Raw genomic sequence first — 22600 nt, 5'->3', positions numbered from 1 at the left:
GGGTATATTTTTGCAAATTAAAAATATCTTTAGCAAAAAAAAAAAAAAAAAAAAAGTCGCTCTGCTAACTGTACGTTTCTGGACAGTGAGTTTTCATCTGAGTGAGTGCGTCGACACCTGACTCTCTGGGGGCCTTTCGCTTGCCCCCAACATTCCTCCTCTGTCCCCACCTTCTACCTGCAGACATAAGCTGGGCCTGTGGTGTTCAAAAGCCGTCCTAAGAACTGGTATGCATCCATGCCCAAGTTATTGCAAGTCCATAAAGCACTGAGAAAAAGGTCGACATTGTGAGTTTCCCATGAAGCTAAATTTGTTCAATTTTTAAACCTGGAGATTTCACCCTAATAGGAGATGACATTTATTTTTAAAATGTACTTAACTGGTAAAATAAAAATTAGTAACAGTCCCTTTTTTTTTTTTTTTTTTTTTTTTTTTTTTTTTTTTTTTTTTTTTTTGTAAATGAGTCTGTGAAATTCCAGAGTATGAACCTCAGGGAGAGATGACTCAGGCCTGGGGAAGTGAAGAGAATGTCACTATAGGTTACTGCCAAGATAAGTAAAGAGGCTTCTTTCGGCTCTAAATCAGGACACCCTGTCAACCTCGACCTCATCCTAAGCTTGTCACCACCAGATCCAATTACCTTTTAATGGGGTCCACCAACCTCATTCTCCAACTGCTAATCACTTTTCTCATTTAATGAATCAAAGTTAGCAGGCAGCTAACCTGGGCCAAGGTTTCTAGACCATGACTTAACAGGAGTCTGTGGCTCCAATCAGAGAATGATTTTGATAATTCACTTAATAAAGTGATAGTAAGAAAATAATATACTTAATAAAGTATAGTTTGCCCACAATGCTTTTAAGTATGACAAAGGGGTGCCTGAGCATGATTTCCTGGCAGGCTGTAATCCCTCAAGTAGAGCAGAAGCCAGAACCGGGCTCTGCCAATCCAGAAGCCCACAGCCAGTGGGTGGAGGGAAGGGGCACACCAAGCCAAATAAATGCCATGCACGATCCGAGAGCTCAGCATCACCTGTTCCCATCTTGCTTCCACATTCACTTGCAGCTCAGAGGCCTCTGTTGAGTGCACTGTGGATCTAGCAAAGATTCCTATCTCCTTGTTGTATACAGTCTACCTTGAATCCACTAGGTGTACCTCCAGATTTGTATTCTCAAGGCTGAAAATGGTCTCAGCTTGTAGCAAAGGTAGAGGCACTTAAGCCATGGGGCTGGATGAAGAATACGAGGGCCTTGTCCACAGAGAGGCAGGGGACCAAATTATAAGAAGAAAACATGCCACCTCTGCACACAGGTGAGCTTCTGGGGCTGGCTCCAAGTCCACATGGCTACCAGGAACTGTGACCCTCTCCAAGCCAAGAGCCATCTGAACTGATGTTCCCTACAGCCCAAACGACCCTCCACCCCTCCCCAGTCACTCATTTTCCTCGTTGCAGGCTAAAGGGTGTAGGGGGCTTGGGCAGAATGGCCACGTTCATGCCAAGCACTAATTGGCTCTCTGTGTTTTGGAAAAACTCACACCACCAAATATGTCGCTCCCATGAGGTTATGCACCATTTGTCACTGTCTCCCCACTCTGTTTAGCTTCCCCCTGCATTTCCATAGTGTTCATGAGGCTTTTCCTACTGGCACTTTCAACGCTTATTGCTTCTGCGCTTATGGGATGGGATGTGGTAAAAGATGTTCACGGAAGCCCCCATAACTGAGCACAAACCCAGCCACCACGACGGACTGCCCCGTAGAGGGCACCCAGGCAGAGGTGAGCACCTGGGAGCTAGGGAAGACCCACATCTCTAACTGTGAAGGTCCATAAATAGAAACGCTCAGTTACATCCAGGATCAGGCCCTTCAAAGGACCACAAAGGATGAGGTCTCAACATGGGCCCATCTCCTGTACGAGTGGAAGATGATTTTTGAAGTGAGTGCTGGTTGCCAGCCTGACCTCGTTTACCCAGCAGCACCCCTACACTGTGATCCCCGAGAGGTCGGGAACCAGGGGAGGGCTCAAGGGAAGCTCTTCTAAATGAACTGAGTCTCCATAGTGCCAGGAGGGAACCAAAAATGCTCGGAGGACAGCCCGAGCTAATGACCCATCAATTGGAAGTGCTGCCTATGCTGCTTCCTTCCTATAAAGCACTTGACCCTCAGCACAATTGTTTTTGCTCTCCATCAGCACACTTGAGGAATGCATAGTGCTCCTCAAATACTCCTGATACAAATTTAAGTTTGAGCACGACTTTGTCACTGAATGGGAGCCAGAGCTGCGTATGTTCACATTCTCACACTGCACCCTGTCATACGCAGACTCGACTGTGGCAGGACAGCAACTGCATCTGCCATTCCTTGGCACAGGGACCCTCAACCATGTCCCTCATCCCAAAGGCTGTGTGTGAAGATTCTGGTAAGGAGATGGTGTCTGTAGGAGCCAGCCATGGCTCTCTAATGAAAATTCTCATATCTGAGCAATAAACCCCAAGAGAGCTGGGAGGTGCAGCTCATCGTCCCACACACGTTCAACCAGTCGTCTATCTGGAACACTCCAAATGTCACTCATGGGGTTTTTTATGGCAGGTGAATGTAGAATATATTGTCCTATTAAACCTGAGAAATTGCTCAAAGACCTGAAATGCTGCAAAGACCAATAACTGGCTTTCTTGCTCCAAAGGGGAAGTTTAAAATATATTTTAAAAAAAGAGGACAGAAAAACCAACAGCCCAAGGCCAGGAGATCTAAGTGTTCCTTCAAAATCTGTCCAAGAAACCTCTGGAAATGATTTCTTATAGTAAAAGTTAGACATCGCAAAATAAGGTAAGAATTTAATCACTTGTTTATAGAGATTTGGTGTCAAGTAACAAAAATTTATGTTAATGGTCACTATTAAATTGCTTTATATATGTCCTCTATAGCTTTACTGTGCAGAGTATGGATTTAAAATTTAGGGCCGGCCCGGTGGCGCACTGCTACAGTGCACCGCTTGGGAAGCGCAGCGGCGCTCCCACCGAGGGTTCGGATCCCACGTGCAGACCAGCGGCTCACTGGCTGAGCGAGTAGCGGGGGCAACACCGAGGGTTGTGATCCCGTTGCCGGTCCGGTACGGGCGTGACACTGAGGGTTGCGATCCGTTGCCGGTCACGAAAAAAGACAAAAAATAAATAAATAAATAAAATAAAATTTAGCACTGATCAAATTTCATGTTTTTGTTGTCTTTTTATTTAATATTCATTTAATGGTATTAAACCTTTGGAGACTATCTAATCCAAATACGACACTCTTTCTATGTGAAAAGCAGACTCAAATGTATCTTTTTTTTTCTAAGGCAAGTAACCTGCCATAAGCCTGAGAAAGATCTCTCTCTCTCAAAGGTCATGGCCATGTCCTTGGGTCGATGTTTAAGTTAATTACTTCAAATATATTGACTTTTTTCTATATGAAGTCGCTGGTTTCCAAAAGCTCTGAAATTATTTTCAAACTAGGTTTAATAGAAATTATCAGGAAATTAGGCCACTCCAGGGAGCACAAGGCTGCACTTGAGGGGGACGCTGGTCCTCAATTCAGCTCTTCCCAATTTACCATTGGACTCTTGACACACACCAGGCTTTCTTGGCCTTGGTGCTACTGACATTTGGGGCTAGATCATTCTTTGATGTTTGTGGGGGTTGTGCTGTGCACTGCAGGATGTTTAGCAGCAGCCCTGGCCTCTACCCACTAGGTACGAGTAGCATCCCTGCCCCCACACCCACAATGTGACAACCAAAAATGCCTCCAGGAATTGCCAAATGTCCCCTGGGGAGAACAGTTCTCATGCACTGAAAATTTAGGCTAATGGTTCAGGGAGACCTGGGTTCATTCAACTCCAACTCTGCTTCAAATTAGCCAGTTAACCCTGCCCAATTTACCTGGCTTTCTTTATTCCTTGTTCCTTCGCTGTAAAGACATGTGTCATTACACCTCCCTCACAGGGCTGTTGATGATGAGAAAAAAATACATACAAAACATCTAGTAGGCATCCAGTGAATATTAGTTCCTCCTTTCCTTCATCTTGCTGGCTTCTACTGCTATTATTCCAACACTAGAAACCTCAGGATGATGGGAAAGGGGAGATGAAGAAAGAAAATATCTGTTTCCACTGTCCTGGAGGAATGATTCTAACACTGGGATATTATACACGCAGTTTCATTCCTCAGGAGCAACTATCTGCAAGTTGTACCTCAAAGAGGAATCAAAGACTATAAAGGCACGTTCTATCCCCAAATATGCTTAGAAAACATTCCTAAGCCTTTTAAACACGTTGGGATTATTCTATCACCAAGGCTGTAATCAGCTATGAATCAATGTCCAAGTGGGCCTCAATTTATGAAAACTGTGTGAAACAATATATGTATTTAACACCCTAAGGGGACTTATTTGCATAAGATGATCCCCCTACAAGCTTTCAGAGATCTATTCTAACCCATCTAAAACATAATTCTATTCATAAAGGATTGGTTTACTGACAACTCAGGAACACCAATATAATGGTTATTATTCTAAAAAAGTCACAACTATTTTATAAAGTGGGGCAAAGGGGTACTTCTAATGCCGTACTTATAGATCAGTGATGTGTTTATCTTTTTTAACATTGGGACCTCAAAGAGAGTGTTAGGAAAATCGCAATTAGCTCTTTTTTTTTTTCTTTTTAACAGCTTTACTGAGGTATAATTTATATACCATAAAATTCACCCATTTTAAGTGTACACCTTAATAATTTTTAGTAAATTTACAAAGTTGTGCAATCATCACCACAATCCAGTTCTAGAACTTTTTAAGCACTCCAAATTGGTTGGCTCTTAATAGCATTCCTAGGGCATAGGGAAGTAATTTTACATTCCCTGCTCCAAATGAGCCACAGGCCCCAGGAATCCATGAGAGACCTGAGGACAAGTTGAAGTTAGCCTTCATATCTTCCAAACTGCTTCCACGTCCCAAGCCCATTGACTTTAAAGCCAGCAATACTTGGCCTCCAAATCAACTACAGCAATGAAGTACGCTTTGTGGCATAGGCTGCAAAGACAGAGGAGAAATCTTTACCTTTCTCAAGTGAAGGGGGTGGGGGGGGGCATGTAAAGAGATGGAAGTGGAAAACGTTTGAGGAGATTTGAACAGAATGTAAAAAAAATAACAGTTCACAAAAAAGACAAGCAACTGAGGAGGAGTGAAAGGGCTTTCTCTAAGTCAATTAGATGAAGCTCAGTGGCTTTGTTCCCAGGCTGCTTCCCATCTGGAGGCCCGTTGCTATATGCTTTAGTGGGAAAGGACCTGAAGTGTAATGATAAATCCTGCCATGCGGTGGGAACTACAATATCTGGTATAATAAAAGTAAATGTTATGGCACTTGACTTCACGGCCTGTAATCTCCCATTCAATCGGAACAGAGATTCTTCCGTCAGCAAGAGAAAACTGGACAATTTAATTTTCATTTCTATTCATGTGCTGGCCTGTGTTGGAGTGCATCCATTTTTTTCTATTATGTTACTTGAAATATGGCCGTGTAGTTTGATACAAACAATATCTCAAACTGACATCAACAACTTCGTTTTGGACCAACTGATTTCATTCTAAATTATTGCTGGCTGACAGATGCTGGTAGCTGCCCACACAAGATCTGCAAAAGCCATGTTCTCTAATTAAATATTATAATAATTTAAAATTATAGCTTTATTAAGAGGAAATACAGATTTATTTATAGCTAACCCTGATGGTTTCTAATGGCTTTCAGGGCCGTATTATGCTATTCACTGCTATCCACATTTGGACAGCTTCGATTGTCTGAATCACTAACAAAACATTCTGGTACAAATAACTTCCTCCCTGATTCAAAGCAATGAACAAATGCTATGAAAGCAGCCCTGAAGAGAGCCACCCTCCCCTGCAATGTCCTTTTCTCCTTGACCAATCTACCTACAAAGAATATTTCTGCCTTTGGGCCTAAAGGCATTCTGCCTAAAATCCACTCCTCCCTTGTCCTCTGTCATGTTGCAAGATCCTGCTTTGCTCTTAAATGTGGATTTTGCAGGGGTTTGGTCTTCATCCCTAGGTTCTTCTTTCTCTTTTCTCATGGTAAGGGCTTTATCTTCCTGACCCCAGATCACTTCTAAACAACTGAAGTTAATAATAAGCATTTCTATCTTTTTGCAGCCCACCGAGTGATTTGGACATAATTCTGGAAGACAAGGTGAGAAAGTTGATAGAGATGTTAGTGTTCTTTATAGATAAGGCAGCTGAAGCTTGGAGCATCTGTGTAAATTACGAAAGGCCACCCAGCCAGGAAGCAGCAGGTTCAGCACTCAAACCTACATCTGTTTGGATCCCTGCACTGCTCAGCCGCAAAAAAAAAAAAAAAAAAAAATCCACATCTGCAGATGCCAGTCCTGCCTACTCCTCTCCTGCCATCACCACCACCACCAGGAAGCTCCTAACCTCTACCTCCAATCCCTGCCAGTCTCTTGGCAGAGCCTTGGCCCTCCACTTTCAGCCTCCATATACAGCACTGACACTAGGATGTTTGGCCAAATCTCAAAGTCAACATGCCTAACTACATTCATCACGTTTCCCCCAAACCAGCTCCTCCTCCTGACATGCTCATTTTTACCCATGTCATTTGTTCCCCAGTCACCCAACCCTAAAGCCTCGCAAGACAAAACATTCTCTCCTTCACTCTCCTCCCAAATCCAATTTGCTGCTGAGGCCTAGCAATAATTCTCCTGCACTGCTGCCTCCATATCCACCTTCTTCCCCACGCCTTTGGTGAGCAGCTTAATTCTGGCTCTCTCTGCCTCTCACCCAACTATCAAATGACCTGACTCCTTGACACCATCTTTCCTTCATGTGATTGGTCCCACAAAGCTCCATTGGTTATGATCTGGATTTTTAGACCTGATCATGTCATTTCAGTGTCAACCATCAACAGCTCCCACTTCCTACAGAATACAAATCCAGCCCCCTCCAACTTTGTCTGGTACCCACTTACATTTCCAAGTCAACCCTTCTCCTTCCCAGCACAAAGCCTCTACTGCAGCCAGGCTGTTCTATGCCCAGTTATCAGCACTCCCCATGTGCTCCCCTGCCCACCTCAGCAAATCCAACCTCAAGTTACAGATAAGTTCATCCACCTTCATGGAGCCTGTCCCAACACCCTGGGCCCCAGGAAGCATCCTTTCTTCTGATCAGCATTACTTTCTACCACTCAGTCGTCACTTATACAGACCTTCAGTGTTATCTCACTTTTCATTTGAAATCTTAGGGTCCCAGATCGAAAGCCCCCGGAAGGCAGGGCCTCAGTGTAAGGACCAGGTATCCAGGCAGCCTTGCCTGGAGCAGTAGGTACTCAAGTATTTATTGGTTGATTACAGGGCCGCCAATCATCACTTCTTGCAATGCAAGTAATATATACATTAACTTGTTAACTTGAAGAATTATAGTCTTCTGGGATTAATGTCTTCCTGGCCAAGTGAGAGAACACCAAACCTGAGCATCATCTTTCTGAGCTTCCAAACACATGCAACTGATACTTAGTTTCCACTGTATCAAAAGCTTCTATAGACTAGCCCCACTCTCCCCCCATCCATACCCCAAATATTTCCAAACGAGCTTGTCAGACTGAAAAGCATATAATTCATACTTTTGGTATTGACAGTCACAATGGCACATCCTAACCCCAAGCCTTCACAAGATCAGACCAGAGACTGCAGGTTGGCAGTGGCAAAGACGCAACTCTATGAGCAGGTTTGGAAGAAAACAGCACCCAAACAGAGGAGTAAGAGCAGGAGAGGAGAACGCTCGTGTCAGGCGCTCTAGTGCTCTCATAAGGCCAGCCAAACTGTCAGACATTTGTTTCCACATCAAGTGGCCAAGGCAGATAATGCTGGAAATGTATCTTCCATATCAAATCAATTCCCGATAGTGGTTGCCAGAGGTTAGGCAAGGGGGGCAGGAAGGAGGTGGGTGTGGTTATGAAAGAACAACACGGGGGATCCTAGTGGTGATGGAAATGTTCAGTATCTTCACTGTGGTGGTAGATACACAAACCCACATGTGTGATAAACTTGCACGGAACCAAACACACACACACACACACACATAAGCACTAGTAAAACCAGGGGAATCTGAATAAGATTGGAGGATTGTCTCAATGTCAATATCCTGGTTGTGATCTTGTGTTATAATTCTGTAAGATGTTACCATTGGGGGAAACTGGGTAAAGGGTACACTGATCTCTCTGTACTATTTCTTACAACTGCATGTGAATCTACCATGACCTCAAAATAAGAAGTTTAATTTAAAAAGGCAAATCCTGGAGAATATGAGAGAATGCTAACTTAAGACCACGACAGGTACAAATAAAAGATGTAAAGCTAAAAATAAAATTTAGTCCCTGAATCTGGACTTCCTACAAGAGCTGTCATCCAGGTCAGACTGCCAGTGGTCTCAACCAGCACACATGTGGCCTCACACTCACCCACAAACTCCCCCTCCCAAAAGGACCTCTGACTTTTGTTTACCAGAGAGACTTTAGCCCCCTTCTTGTTTATCACATAGTGGGATCTTGACCTTGGGAAAACTCACTTGTGTTCTGAACTAAGTGGCAATCGCTACACCAAAGCTCATTTTAAACTCAAAGTTAAGGGCCGGCCCGTGGCTCACTCGGGAGAGTGTGGTGCTGATAACACCAAGGCCACGGGTTCGGATCCCATATAGGGATGGCCGGTTCGCTCACTGGCTGAGGGTGGTGGTGACAACACCAAGTCAAGGGGTAAGATCCCCTTACCGGTCATCTTTTAAAAATAAATAAATAAATAAATAAACTCAAAGTTAAAACACTTGGTGCCAGATCCACCACAGACCCTGCTGTTCCTTAAAAGAACGGCATAAATGTGAAATACATAAATCACTGGAGAATATGAACGTAAGTGTTCATACCTACTTTTACAAGAGGGCTTATCCATCGTTTCTTTTCATTAGACTTTGCAAGGAATTTCTCCTAAGGCCAGGGAGGGTAGAGATCCCATGCATTCTGTTTTAATGTGGAAAGCACTGTTATTTCCCGCCCCCCCCCCCTTTTTTTTTAAAAAACAAAACAAAACTCAACACCTAAAACCAAGCCAGGGCTGTCAGTCTTGCATTTCAATGGTTGTGTTAGTTCTCCTCAGGCTACTTGAAGGGGCAAGCTGGGCTCTGTAGTTACTTTCTAACTCTGCAAAAAGAAGTGACAGCGCTGTCCTTACTCACCGATGTCATTGCTGCGGTCTGAGAGATCCTTGTCCAGGATGCCGGAGAGAGTACCACCCGCCAAGTCAATCTTTGGACCGTCACCCCTGCATTAAAAATACAAGTTCAGACATTTAATAATTGGTATGTGTCCTTGTCATTCTGTCAGTGTTCTTGCTGTACACACGTTAAGGAGTGTGCTGTGCGTTAGGTGGGTGGGTGGCATTGTCACCTGTGAGGGAGCCAGTAGGAGCCAATGAGCTGTCCAGCCACATGGACTGTTGTGCAAAGTGGCTGACAGACTGGATAAGCCCTCTCCAGCACACATTTTCAAAGGTGGCTATTTTAATAACAACCGTTTGCCAACTTACCTCCAGCCACAAACCCTCCTGCTGGGTACGCAGGGTGCGACGAAGGGCCTGCTCCCGCCCCATGGCCAAATAAGCACTGGCAAACTGGGAGCTTCCCTTTTAAGGAACAAGGAATTTAGCCAATGCTGATTGTCAAAGGTCAGTTACTTTTACCCTTGAGAAAAAGGTTTTCTGGCCTGGGGCTGAGGCATCGGCCAGGCTGTTGACAGGCACAAGGTGTCGAGTTGAGATCTGGCAGCATGAAAGCTGGCACCGGGGCACAGGCCTGTAAAATTAGATGGCTCCTGGGTGGGTGCCCCTGTGCCCATCAGGACACAAATGGCTTCCCTCTGTATCTGAGCTAGGAGCAGCTCTTTGGGGTGGGAACAGGCCTCCAAGATAATGAGAGAAATACAGACTCCTCATGCGTGAGCAGATGGTTCCTCCAAATTCCTCCAAAAAGGGCAGCTCTTTGGGCCCTTTTGGGGTGATGAGTCCCAAACAAGATTATCCAAAAGCTATGACAGCAGTAAAATTGGAAAAGATCCTTTGCCCATAAGATGAGAGGGAGAAGTCGAGGAGTTGTTCCTGGCAAATCAACAGAAATAGCCCGTCTCACAGCTCCTGAAAGGTCACCATGGCCTGAAGTTGAACTACACAATGGGTAAGACTTACTCAACAAGCACTTGTCAAATCCCTATTGTGCTGGGGGTACTGAGGGGGCCAAGCCAGGAGGTATCTACTCTGAAGGGCTCATGGTCTAAATGGGAGAGACAGACAGACAGATCCATATGGCACAGGCTATGTAAGATACAGGAGACACAGTCCTATGGGAAGCAAGGACTGGGCAAGTGCAGGGGACCCATATAGTGGAGGGTGGGGGGCACACAGGGGAGATGCTGTTACAGTCGGGCTTTGGAAGACAAAGGAGAGAGGACATATCTCTCCTGTAAAAGGCATGATTAAGCCAGGACCCAAGTGTGGGTGAGAGTGCCAGTGTGGCTAGGGGTCCCAAGACTAAAGCCTGATGTCCCCAAACAGAAGCCAGGGGAGAAAAGCTGGTGAAGGTGGCAAAGGCCAGACACTGCCGGGCCAAGCACTGTGGGGGTCGCCTTGTGCTGGAGGTGATGTGGGTGTAGGGAAGCTGCAGCAGGAGACCTATGAACCTGGAGCTCAGGGAGGGTGGTATGGGGGCACTATGAGCCAGGGAGCTGACAGGTGGACTCCTGGGTTTCTCACTCCAGAAGGGGCGATGGCAGGAGCATTCAGCACGACATGCACATCCCTGTGATGGTAGAGTAGGACCAACAGAAGGAGGTGAGGCCCCCTCAGTTCCCAAATGAATGACACTGACTCAAGTGCCCTCAACCAGAGGAGAGGTGACAACCGCAGGGACCAGGGCTTGGCCTCCACTGAGAGAAAGTAGAGCATGAAGACTGTCCTGTGAGTGTGCGTTCTGGGACTTGCTGGGCCTTTCAGAGCTGGGTAGGTAGAGTATGAACCACTGTAGCTGGACTTCACAGAAGGGCCTTTACTTCCTGCCTCACTTTCCTTCCCCAACTTTCTAAGGCTGGGGGGGCGGGGGCGGGCAGGCCAGGTTTCCCCAGCAGACTCCCTCTCCATCCCCTGGCTACCAAAGCTCAGGCCCTTCACATCCCGAGCCAACAGGAAGCAGTTTATCTCAAAACATTTTATCATCAGGGCCCCAGATTCCACTAATTTGAAGGCAACCTTCTGAATGAAATGTTTTAGAAAAGCAGTATTATTCATAGGAAAGTATTTTCATTTTTAAAAGCCTTCCTTTTCCCAGATAGAAAAGAATATGTTCATGAGGGCTCTTAAATATCACTATTTGATATCCACAGAGCCTGAAGGCGCTGTCATCCGCCAAACTAACAGACTGAACTCAAATCATTCAGCCAGATGGTCTTGTCCTTTCTGGAACACACCAAGAACCAAAACTTATGCAAACATGTCTTGCCTGGGGAGAGAGGCCACTCAGGTGGTGAGTCCAGTTAACTCCACTAGGCTCCCCCCGGCCCCCGAGTTAAGAGGGAACATGGTTAGAGGGGGCGACGCCCTGGTGCGCGGCTGGGGAGTAAATGAGGGGCTGTTGGTGGCAGGAGTTCCGCTCATGAGTTAACCACCAGTATCTCAGAACAACTCGGCTGCTTCCGAACATGTGGTTTATTTGTGTATTCTGGTAACTGTCGATCTTGGAGCTGCTGTTTTTCTCTTTTATTTGACCGCTGGAAGCTTCCAGTCAAATGTGAGCCTGTCTTGATGGACTAGAAAGGACTCTCTTGTGCATTAGTGTGTTCATCCTATACTGAGCTTTATTACTTTCTACCCTTAGATTCCCTTTATTGTCACCCAATTATTTTATTCTTTTATATGTATTTTTGTTTTTTTTTTTCTTTTGGATGTGGATTTTTAAATTTTTTAATTATTTTATTTTAATTGAAAGATACTAATTATATGTATTTATGGGCTACAATGTGTTCTGACATATGTATACACTATGGAAGATTGAATCAGGCTAATTAGCATATCCATCACCTCAAATATTTATCATTTCTTTATGGTGAGAAGATTTAAAACCCTCTTTTGGCTGTCGTGAAAAATACATTTTTATTAACTATAGTCACCCTGCTGTGCAATAGATCACTGGAACTTACTCCTCCCATCTAACTGAAACTTTGTACCCTTTCACCAATGTCTCCCCTCTCCCCATCCACCCTCTGCCCCCCACCACCCTCTGGTAACCACCATTTTACTCTGTTTCTATTAGTTCAACTTTTTTAGACTCCACATATAAGTGGGATCATACGGTATTTCTCTCTCTTTGCCTGGCTTACTTAACTTAGCATAATGCGTGGTTTTTGAAAATTACCTTAAATCTTTCATGGAATGGTGCATGGTAAAATTAAGTAATTTTAAAGAACAGGGTATATATGAATAGCATTTAAAATAGTCACGTTTTGACCCAGTTCTGGGAGTCTATGTTAAAGAAAGACTCTGAAATACCCAAATGGGTTTTGTGCAACAATGTGCTTATCACAGTGTTATACAAAGAGAAACTGAAAAGAACTGGAATCTTTCATAAATAGGGGAACACTTGAATGAACTATAATATTTGATGGACTTTTAGATAGCCATTAAAGTGATGTTTATGAATGGTTATTCTAACAAGAATAACTTATGTTACAATATTAAGGGACAAAGGCAGGTTAAAAACGACACACACAGCAGTGCGCATACATGCCCTCCTGACATATTAGGAAGAGGGATTTTTTTTAAAGACTAGAAGCATATTTACAGTGGTTAGTCCTGGGTAGTCCGATGGGTGAGTTCCACCACCCAGCTCAGCTCCTGGTACATGGTAGGGGCTCAAAGAACATCTGTGGAATTTATAAACATTGGCCAAATTTTCTGAAATGGGAATGTATTATGTATTTGTACAATAAATGCAATTTTTCTCCCTAAGACAAAGTTGTATGATGTTCAGTACGATCACACCCATGTAAAATTGGCAAAAAACAAACCAAATCATGTATAAGAAAAAGACGGGAAAGAAATAGCCCAAAATGTTAATAGTAGTTGTCCCCGGGATGAGACTATAGATGAATTTTTCCTTCCTTTGAAAGTTTACATTTAATAACAGTGACTAGAGACTCATACAATTTAGGCAGCTCCCATTCTCTTTCCTTTCTCCCCAACAGTATCATTAAATAAAAGATGAGATTGCCTGGCCCTTGCCCCGCAAACTTTCCTTTAAGAATTGCCCGACCACAGGTGCCCCATGTGATCATCTCACCTGGGAACAAGTCAGAGGCGTATGGAGTTATGAATCCTAGTCTTAGAAGCCCAGGCCAGGTGTGCTACATCTAAGCCTGCAGTTCACCAGCTGTGTGACGTTGGCCAGGTTACTTAACCTCTCTGGAACTTGGGTGCTTCATCAACAAAACAACAGGTGGGCTAGCTTGAACACGATCACCTCTGAGGGTACTTCTAGAGCTCTCATTCCATAATTTCAACATTAGAGAAATATTGGAGATGAGGGTGGGGCTGGGGTGTAGGGTGGTCCTGTGATTTGTAGGCAAATTCCAGGACATTTCATCATCTCCTTTGCCTCCAAATCTTCATGTCTCTGTCAATGTTTGTGATGCCACCTCTTCCAGCTCTAGTTGTGCAAGTGTGACTCCCCTTTAGCATTCAGGGCCCACCTCTCTTCCTCTCGATTCGTGCAGCACACACCTCTACCCCGACCCTCACCACAGCATCTCACACTCATGTGTGTACCTAGTGAGTGACCTTCTCCACTTACTCTTCTGAATGGGATTTTGTCATTTTTTTCCCCTTTTAGTACAATGCTTTATACATGTAAGTAGGCCAAAATGTTTTAACTAAATGAGTAAGCAAACATTGTGATTTGTCTGGGCCTTGTACATCTCAGAAAATAACCTGTGGATAAGTTATATTCTTGGTCCTATTTCTAACTTCCTATCTTAGTCCATCTGTTCAGGCTGCTATAACAAACTACCATAGACTGGGTGGCTTATAAACAATAGAAATTTATTTCTCATTCTGGAGGCTGGGAAGTCCAAGGTCAAGGTGCTGACAGATTTGGTGTCTGATGAAGGCCCATTTCCTGGTTCACAGGTGGCACCTTCTCAGAGATGGTGTCTTCACGTGGTGGAAGGGTAAGGGGTCTCTTTTATGAGGGCACTAATCCCATTCATGAGGGCTCTGCCCCCATGACCTGATCACCTCCTACAGGCCTTACTTCCTAACCCATCATCTTGGGGATGAGAATTTAAACATATAAATGGGGGTGGGGGGCATAAACGCTCAGACAATAGCACCTTCATTCTGAAAGCATTTCTCACACTTGAGTAATGTGTCAGCACTTTTTAAACGAGAAAGAAATTTTTGAATATCCCCAAGTTTATGTTTGTTACGGGCTGAAATGTGTCTTCCTCCCACCCTCCACCCCAAATTCATATGTTGAAGCCTTAAGCCCCAGTACCTCAGAATGTGACTGTATTTAGAGATAGAGCCATTAAGGAGGTGATTAAGTTAAAATGAGGCCATTAGGGTGGGTCCTAACCCCATCCGTCCTTGTATGAGGAAGTTTGGACACACACAGAGATAGCACGGGTACACACATACAGAGGAAAGAACACGTAAAGACATGGTGAGAAGGTGGCCGTCTGCAAGCCAAGGAGAAAGGCCTCAGAAGAAACCAACCCTGCTGACACCTTGATCTTGGACTTCCAGCCTCCACAACTGTGAGGAAATAAATTTCTGTTCTTCAAACCACCCAGCCTGTGGCATTTTGTTGTGGTAGCTTGAGCAGACTAATACAACATCCCTGTCTGAGAAATCCTAAGAAACTAAAAACATTCCATGGCAATGGCTATCAGCGGAAAACTGTTACTACAAGAGCATTTTGTCTTTACAACTGTTAAAATTATAAAAGATAACATGCAAATGATAAACAAAAGTGCAAATTGCTAGTAGCTACTAGAGGCTCTATCCGCAATTGGGGGAGCACTATTCTAATGCACTGGATAAAAGGAAAAAACTATTATGCTCCAAGCTGGCCAAGGTGGCTGCCTCTCAAGTGGCATTTGGTGTGATCTGGGGTGAACCCTTGCCAGGGAAGGGCTCCTTACTCAGGGGAATGTTTCATGTGTCTGGGATTTGCCTGTAGGCTCTGAACAGATGGTCCAGTACCCTGAACCATGAGGGACCACCCTGAAGAAATAGGAACTAACCATCCCTGAGTGACTCCTCCCCAGATTCTAAGGCACCAGTCACATATTGACAGGAAGGAGACTGGGATCCCTCCCATCTCTCTGACTGAGCCCTGATCCCTCATGCCAAGAGCCAGACACAGGCTTAAGTTGAAATGGTCTTCTATACAGGGTCAAAGCAAGCCTATTTTGAAAACACAGTAGGTGTAGTTTAAAAAAGGTTCCAATCTTTCCAAGTAGGGAAGCTGCAGCTGGTGTTTTGACAGTGTTCAGACTGTGGGTGTGTAAGCATTTTACAATGTCTATTTGTAAATGCCTTTCACTATATTTATAGACTCTTACAACAATGCTAACGAATTTCAGTTCTGAAAAATACCAGAGTTTCTGAGATTCTGCAAAGCACGTGTCTGGAGCAGCTGACACCCAATGAGGACGCAGCCCTCGATGGTCCCTGTTCCCCTCCAGTCTGCCCAACACAAGAGTACCATTTTGGCAAAAATGATGTTACTGAACTCAAAGAAAAAGGAAAAAGCCCATCCTTTTGTAACAATTTATTACAAGTGTTTTTTGTTTGGTGAGTTCCTATACCCACAGCTGTTAAATAAAAGGAGAACACAGGAGAAGGTAGGCAATATCACCATGTATCCAAAGACATCAAAATAAAGCTGCCCTTATTCCTTTATGATTTTTAAATCAAAATCATGCTATTTTCTTGTATTTTTCTTAGTAGGTTTAGTTATGGACACTTAAAACATGTGACGTGGATAAACAACTAGCAACTAGGAGTCTCCTTGCTTTACTGGACTGGGAACCTAAATCACAGAGAAGAGACCAACCAGCCCGAGGACCCCAGCAGGTATAAGTAGAACCTACAAGAAGTTATAACAGCAGCGACCATTGACTAAAATGCCTACCACGTGCCAGGCACTGGAAGATGCACCTCTCATGCATTAAGTATTCAATCCTCCCAGCCACCCCTTGAGGTACCTACTATGCCCCCAGCCCCTTTCAGTGGCGGGCTCATCACCCCTGCTGCTGGCAGTGCTGTCAGCAGGCATCCCCCAGCTATGAATCCCTCCAGGGACCATCTCAGCTGAAGAGAGACTCCTCAGCCAACACATTCCCTTCTCCAGGGCGGCCCACACCCCACAGTATAAAAGTCTCAGCTATTTCAGCCCAACACAGGCCAACTCAGATGGGTCATTTCAGAGCCAAAGCTCCTTGTGGATTTGGCCGAGGCTTTCTGAGTCAGTATCATAACTTGACTTCTCCCTCTGCCCAATCCTGCTTTCTTCCTGCCATGGGTATCGAACTCTAAAAACATATCTTCACACTAAATGCTGGCTCAGAATCTGCTTCTCAGAGAACCCCACCTGTGATACCCTTATTTTCATTATACAGATAAGGAAACTGAGGCTCAGTGAGATGAAGTCCCTTGCTGATAAAAGGACATAAAAGTAGTAAAGTGACAAGGTCTAGATTTGAGCCTACTAAGTCTAACTCCAGAGCCCAAGCTCTTGACCACTTCTCAAAGCTGCTTTACTCAGCCTCCTAGTGTTCCAGGCTGGGGATCTGACCTGGGGGCCAGTGAGTCATCGAGGATGCCAGGCAGCCTGTGTCACTCCGGCTCACCGCCAGCTGGGTAAATTGCCTTTGCTCCCTGAGTTAAAAAGTACTACTAATAAACAAAAATCACACACCTGACCCACCCAGAGGGACCTGCTCTTCCCACTTAGAGCCCAGACTTAGGTGTCAGGTCTAAGTGCACAGACGGGAATGTGGAAGATGCACTGTGTCCGTCCCTTGAGAACATGAACCCAGACAGTGGCATGGCCAGATTTAGCCCAAGTTGGGACAGTTAAGCCAAGACATGTGGCATGGAAAAGGTGTTGAAGTGCATAGGAAGCCAAGGCAGGCAAGCAAACACGTAAGTAAATCAGCAGCAGCACTAACAGCGGCAACAAAAACCCACCAAAAAGAACGCACGAACCTTCTGGAGGTGAGTGGGGATGAAGGGAGAAAGAGCGAATCCCCCGACTCCTACTGAACAAAAGATTCCAAGTCTATATGAGGACTCCTTTCAGCAGGGTGTCACTCCCCCCCAACCCCCCACCCCAAGGATGTGCTACCACAATGCAAATGTTTGGGCTTTAACTGCCTAAAAATTTTACAGAGGAAAAAAAAGGTGGGAAGAAAAGGAAAGGAAAAGAAATAGGACAGCCCTGTTGCTCAGGGAAACTGAGGCACGCCCTGGGCATCCTTTCTCTTTTACCACCTTCCATCCTACCCAGGGGTCATCGACTCATGTGGATGACGGCAGATGTCAAATGTGCAGATCACAGAGAAACCACCCAAGTTGCCCTGTCTTCTTTCTTTCTCCACCTCTGCAACCTGATTTATCACCCCTTGTAATGCAAAACCAGAACATCTCCTTGTTCACCTCTGTGGTCCCAGGCCAGTCCATGTGCCCGAGGATGCAAGGCCAACACCAGTGAGTGCTCCTCCCTGCTCTCCTGGCTGCCTGCTCCGAACATTTCAGACTTAAGCTCTGACTATTCAAGCTGGGTAGAGATTATCCAGCTCTTGCCCCCATTTTACTATAGACAAGGGTCTTGCACCCAGAGGGCGGGAGTGATGTGCCCCAGGCCATGCAGCTGATTGGTGGCAGAGCTGGAGCCCGATGGAAGGTTCCTGACACCCAGGCCAATCTTTTCCCACCATGTGTGGGATTGCAATAATAAAAGTGAGCATCTACCCGCACGTGTTATGTGTATGCTCTGAGAGATCGCTTTTTTCCTCTCAAATCAACAACCACAAGAGGGCTCCACTCATCTGTGAAGGTGGCAGATGCAAAACCAGTCCTTTGGAAGCATTCTGCTCCGGGACAGATGTTACTGCCCAGGGAGGCTGGATTCTTCCATCAAGGAAGGGCAAAATGGAAGCACCAGTAACCCCAGTTTCCTTTGCTCATCAGATGGAGGGCAGGAGGAACCTCCCTCCCCTTTCCCAGAAACATGGATCCAAAAGCCCTGCTGATACCTGTGGAATCCCTGCACACCCACCTGGTGGCCAAAAATGTCCCAGGAATCACAGGCACTTTTGGACTACAAAAGTGGTCCCATTTAAATGTGGGACAAGCCAAGCAAGGCCAGGGGCGTGAGAAGCAGGAACCAGAGCAGTTTTCCTGGCAGCTTTCCTCTTGCATAGCATGTCCTTGCCTGGATGAGCACAAACAAGCTTGGCTATTTATAGATGGTGAAGACATGCTGGAAGGTGATGGGACACTGCTCACGCAATTCCTCTCCAAATTTCTGCTCTTTGTGCAGACTCTGCAATATATCTGGAAGCAAGCCTCCCAAGGCAAAAGGATGAGGACATACGCAGACCTCACCTGCAAACCCACAGCTTGGCATCTCAGAGAGGCACAAGGGGCTTTAGAGATGCTGAGCCCAACTCTTGAGCAGTGTGTACAGGAGGAAGAACTCCCCATTGAGCAACTCTGAGAAAAGTTTGCAGGGCACCAAATGGAGGCAGAATATCCAAAGAAATAGCCCGTGGAAAAAGCATTATAGAAACCAATTAGTGCTTGCACGAGTTCCACTGCCTCATTCCTGCCAGCGGCAGCAGGAACATCAATGTGGCTCACTCTGGGCTGGGGGCTTACCTCCGTCACTACTGCTGGTTCTTGCTGCAGCAGATAAATTCACTGTACATGTGGGTGGAGAGAAAGAAAGAGAAGACTACACACAAAAATGAAATGAGGGCAGCAGGTAATGCTGACCTTGGGTGTGTGACTGGACTGGGACCACAGAGGTGTGTGACGACATGTCGTGGTTTTGCATTACAAGGGGCGATAAATCGAAAGTTGGAGAAAGAAAGAAGGCAGGGTAATTCAGGTGGTTTCTCTGCCATCTGCCCATCTCCATCTGCCATCATCTATGTGGGCCGACAGCTCCTGGGTCAGATGAGAGATGAGAGGTATCTTCTCTCATCACTGAATCCATATCCAGCACCCATTTTCCATAGCCAATTTTTCACAAGTTAAGCCTACACATGCTTGGCCACCTGTCCATTCTCTCTTCAATTCACCCCAAATCTGTCACCTACCCCCATTATTCCACAGAAACAGCTGGACTGGGATCATCAAGGGCCACCTAATGACCAAAGCCTATGCCTCCCTAGCTCTGTGACAGCAGTTCTCACAATGTGGTCCCTTGACCACTAGCAGCTTGTGACAGATGCAAATTCTTGGGTCTTAACCCAGACCTAACCGAATTAGAAACTTGAAGGAGCAGCAATCAGTGCTTGAACCACCCCACAGGTGATTCTGCTGCATGCCTGAGCATGAGAACCACTGATGAGCTAATCCACACTCCCTCGTTCCAGCTTTCATGACATCACGCTCCTCCTACCCTTTCTGGGGGCTTCTAGTCCTTCCTCCACCCTATAAATAGCGATTGTCCCTGCAGTTGTCTCTATCTCTCCCCCTCTTCTCCATAATCTCCTGGAGTGCTTTATCCATGTCATGCTTGTAACTACCATCTACGAGCCAATGTCGCCCACCTCTGTAATTTCCAGCCAAGACCTCTCTCCCGATTTTCCAAAGACATGTCTTCATCCTGACTTGTAGAAAAGAAGGGAAACACTCAAAAATCACACAAGGCATTTCTAGGAATCTTTGAAAAGGAATTTAGAACACTTGGGCAATCCAAACTCAAAACGATGGCATAAGCATCCAGGTATACATTTTACCTGCCCAGTTAGGGAACATCTGAGTGCACCCATGGGTTAGCTGTCTCTTCAGTTCTGATTCATTGATTGACTAGTTAATACCTTGTAAGAGCAAAGAAGCCTTTTTCAAAATGCAGCCAGGTTGCTTTGGTAAATCTGAAGAAAAAATTAACTTCCACACTGGGAAATTGGTCTCGAGAGACATCTGCCCTTCCCTAAGTGCTTAGTTGATGTTTGGCATATCAATGTTTACTTAATCTTTGCCTCAAGCTAAAATGCCTTAGAGCTCATCAATCACTCATCTCCCACTTTCTCTGAAATCCAGGGCTCCATGCAACAACACTGCACGCCCCCCATGCTGAGCTCCAGTTTGCTGGATAGAGCCTTCAGCCCTTCACGGGACAGGTGCGTGGTGTGTTTAACATTTAAAGCAATAGGTCATCTCCAAGTGGCACAGGTCTGGGAAGTCACTGGGCCTCCTGCCTACTTACTCTGCCCACATCCTACTTACTATCCACCACCAACTGCCCTGCCTATCTTCTGAGATTACTCCTCCCACACAAGTTGCCACATCTGAAGTCAATGGACAGCACCCTCTGGGGTGTTTGAGTAACCAACTCCCCCACATCCAGAAGCTCCTCACTGAATGGCCTGCTTCCACCCCAATACTCTTAGCCACCAGCCAAAGTGAAGTCTGTCAATTCTGCTCTGCCCGACACAGGATGGAGCCTGTAGGTTTCATCTGCAGTCCCACCATTGCAACATCAAGGTCACATCTCTCACCCATCTTCAAGAGCCCCCTCTTCCTTTGAGGATCACACCACCTGCTACCACACAGCTGAATCCTTCTTATCACTGACTGTCATCAACCACCAGAACACACCCACATCCATCTGGAAGGACGCTGGCTTGTAGAACATTGCCCTCTCCTACTCCAACTCTTGCCATCTCCCTGAGCCTACGACGGCCTGGTGGGCAATCCATCCCCAATGCCAGCTCCTCCTTCCCCTGATCCCTTCAGCCCTTATGACCTTCCTTCATTCATCTTGTCGCCCACACTGGTAGACCCACCCACAGGGGATACATTCATCTTCAGAACCACTCCACCTCTATGATTGTAAGCATTAACTTCCTTCTTCTGACCATCTCCTATACTTCCTCCTGGCCATTACCTTCTCCCACTCCTGCTCCCACCCACCCTTGCTTGCCTCACTTCCTCCTTCCACCTTCTGGTTGTGCTTCCTTCCCCTTCATCTCAGAGCCCCTGCCTATCCTTGAGGCCCCCCCCCACACACATGCCCTTCCTGTCCATCCCCCACTCTGCCAGTCACCTGCCCCTCCACTTGGAGAGCATGAACTGCAGCAGACAACTGCGCAAAGCTCCCTCCCAACTCGGAGCAAAGGTCCTGCTCCAACTTCCCCATTCTTTAGGAAGAAAAACCATTACGCCTTGGTGTGTCTGAGTTTGGGAGAATTAACAAACCTGTTTTAGTCCAGCCAGCCTGCTCCTACCTTTTCCCCTATCGGGTTTATTTTCTTTTCAGGGCACACACCTGCTCTGCCCTGCAGGTTTCTGGCTTGCTGCCTCCCACTGCATGCAATTACTAGAGCTGAAAGCAACCTGCTCCTCTCCAGAATTTCCTTGGAGTTTTCTCTTTTTTCTTTTGGTCCCTTCTCCCAAGTCTCAGGACCCCTTCTCACGGAGCTTTCTGGACCCATTTCTATTAAATCGATAACACACATTATGAAACATATGACATCACATACTTGTATACACACCCATACAAAAAGATTTAGGTGTAGGCAGTTTGTAATATATTTATGTTGAAATATCAAAAAAGTGAGTAGGCATTATACTTTTAAGCCTCCATTTTCTCAAGTGTAATAACAGGGGCAGATAGAATGTTTTCTGCACCACAACCACCTTAGTAATGTGGTGGCTACACAGGGTGAGCAGACTCTACCTTTGCACACTATGAAATAATAACCACAGCATCCCCCAGGCACAGACTTTAAAACAAAGGAGGCCCTTATGGCCTAAGGGAATCTCCTATCATCATCACATTTTTAAATCAACCCTGCTATTCAATTTTTTAAAGTCTTTTTTCCTGTTAAAATTATATTAACTTACTTTCTAGACATGATAAGGACACTCCTATCATGGGAGGAAGATAGCAATCTCTGTAGGGTACTTAATGTATGTTTCCACTTCCTCAGACTGGACACAGACGCTCACTGGTGTCATTCTGATTTCCTAGATACAATTCCTGAAAACTGAACTGGAACACCTGAGCCCCACCATTACTAAGACCCAGAAAGGTGCTTTGCACACAGTAGTCCCTCAATGCATTTTTGTTAAGTGGATGTACCTAAAAAATACTATGCTCTACCTAAACTTCTGTATTTCTTTTTCTCAAAGATGCTAGTATCGGGCCGGCCCGGTGGCGCACTGCTATAGTGCGCCGCTTGGGAAGCGCGGTAGCGCTCCCGCCGAGGGTTC

The 22600-nt window shown here is 45.5% G+C and overlaps 1 protein-coding gene across 3 annotated transcripts in view; it reads right to left on the bottom strand.

Moving 5' to 3' along the window:
- SH3KBP1 (SH3-domain kinase binding protein 1) overlaps positions 1 to 22600 on the bottom strand; it is a 269084-nt gene that overhangs the window by 25590 nt on the left and 220894 nt on the right. For all 3 annotated transcript variants that reach the window (XM_008575775.1, XM_008575774.1, XM_008575776.1), the window contains one exon: positions 9282 to 9367. In XM_008575775.1, the coding sequence (XP_008573997.1) occupies positions 9282 to 9367 (86 nt within the window). The remainder of the gene's footprint in view (positions 1 to 9281; positions 9368 to 22600) is intronic.

This window comes from Galeopterus variegatus, unplaced genomic scaffold (assembly GCF_000696425.1).
Source record: "Galeopterus variegatus unplaced genomic scaffold, G_variegatus-3.0.2 Scaffold1238, whole genome shotgun sequence".
NCBI classification, from domain to species: Eukaryota; Metazoa; Chordata; class Mammalia; order Dermoptera; family Cynocephalidae; genus Galeopterus; species Galeopterus variegatus.
Note: the sequence above shows the minus strand (reverse complement) of the source record. Positions and strands in the feature narration are given on the sequence as shown.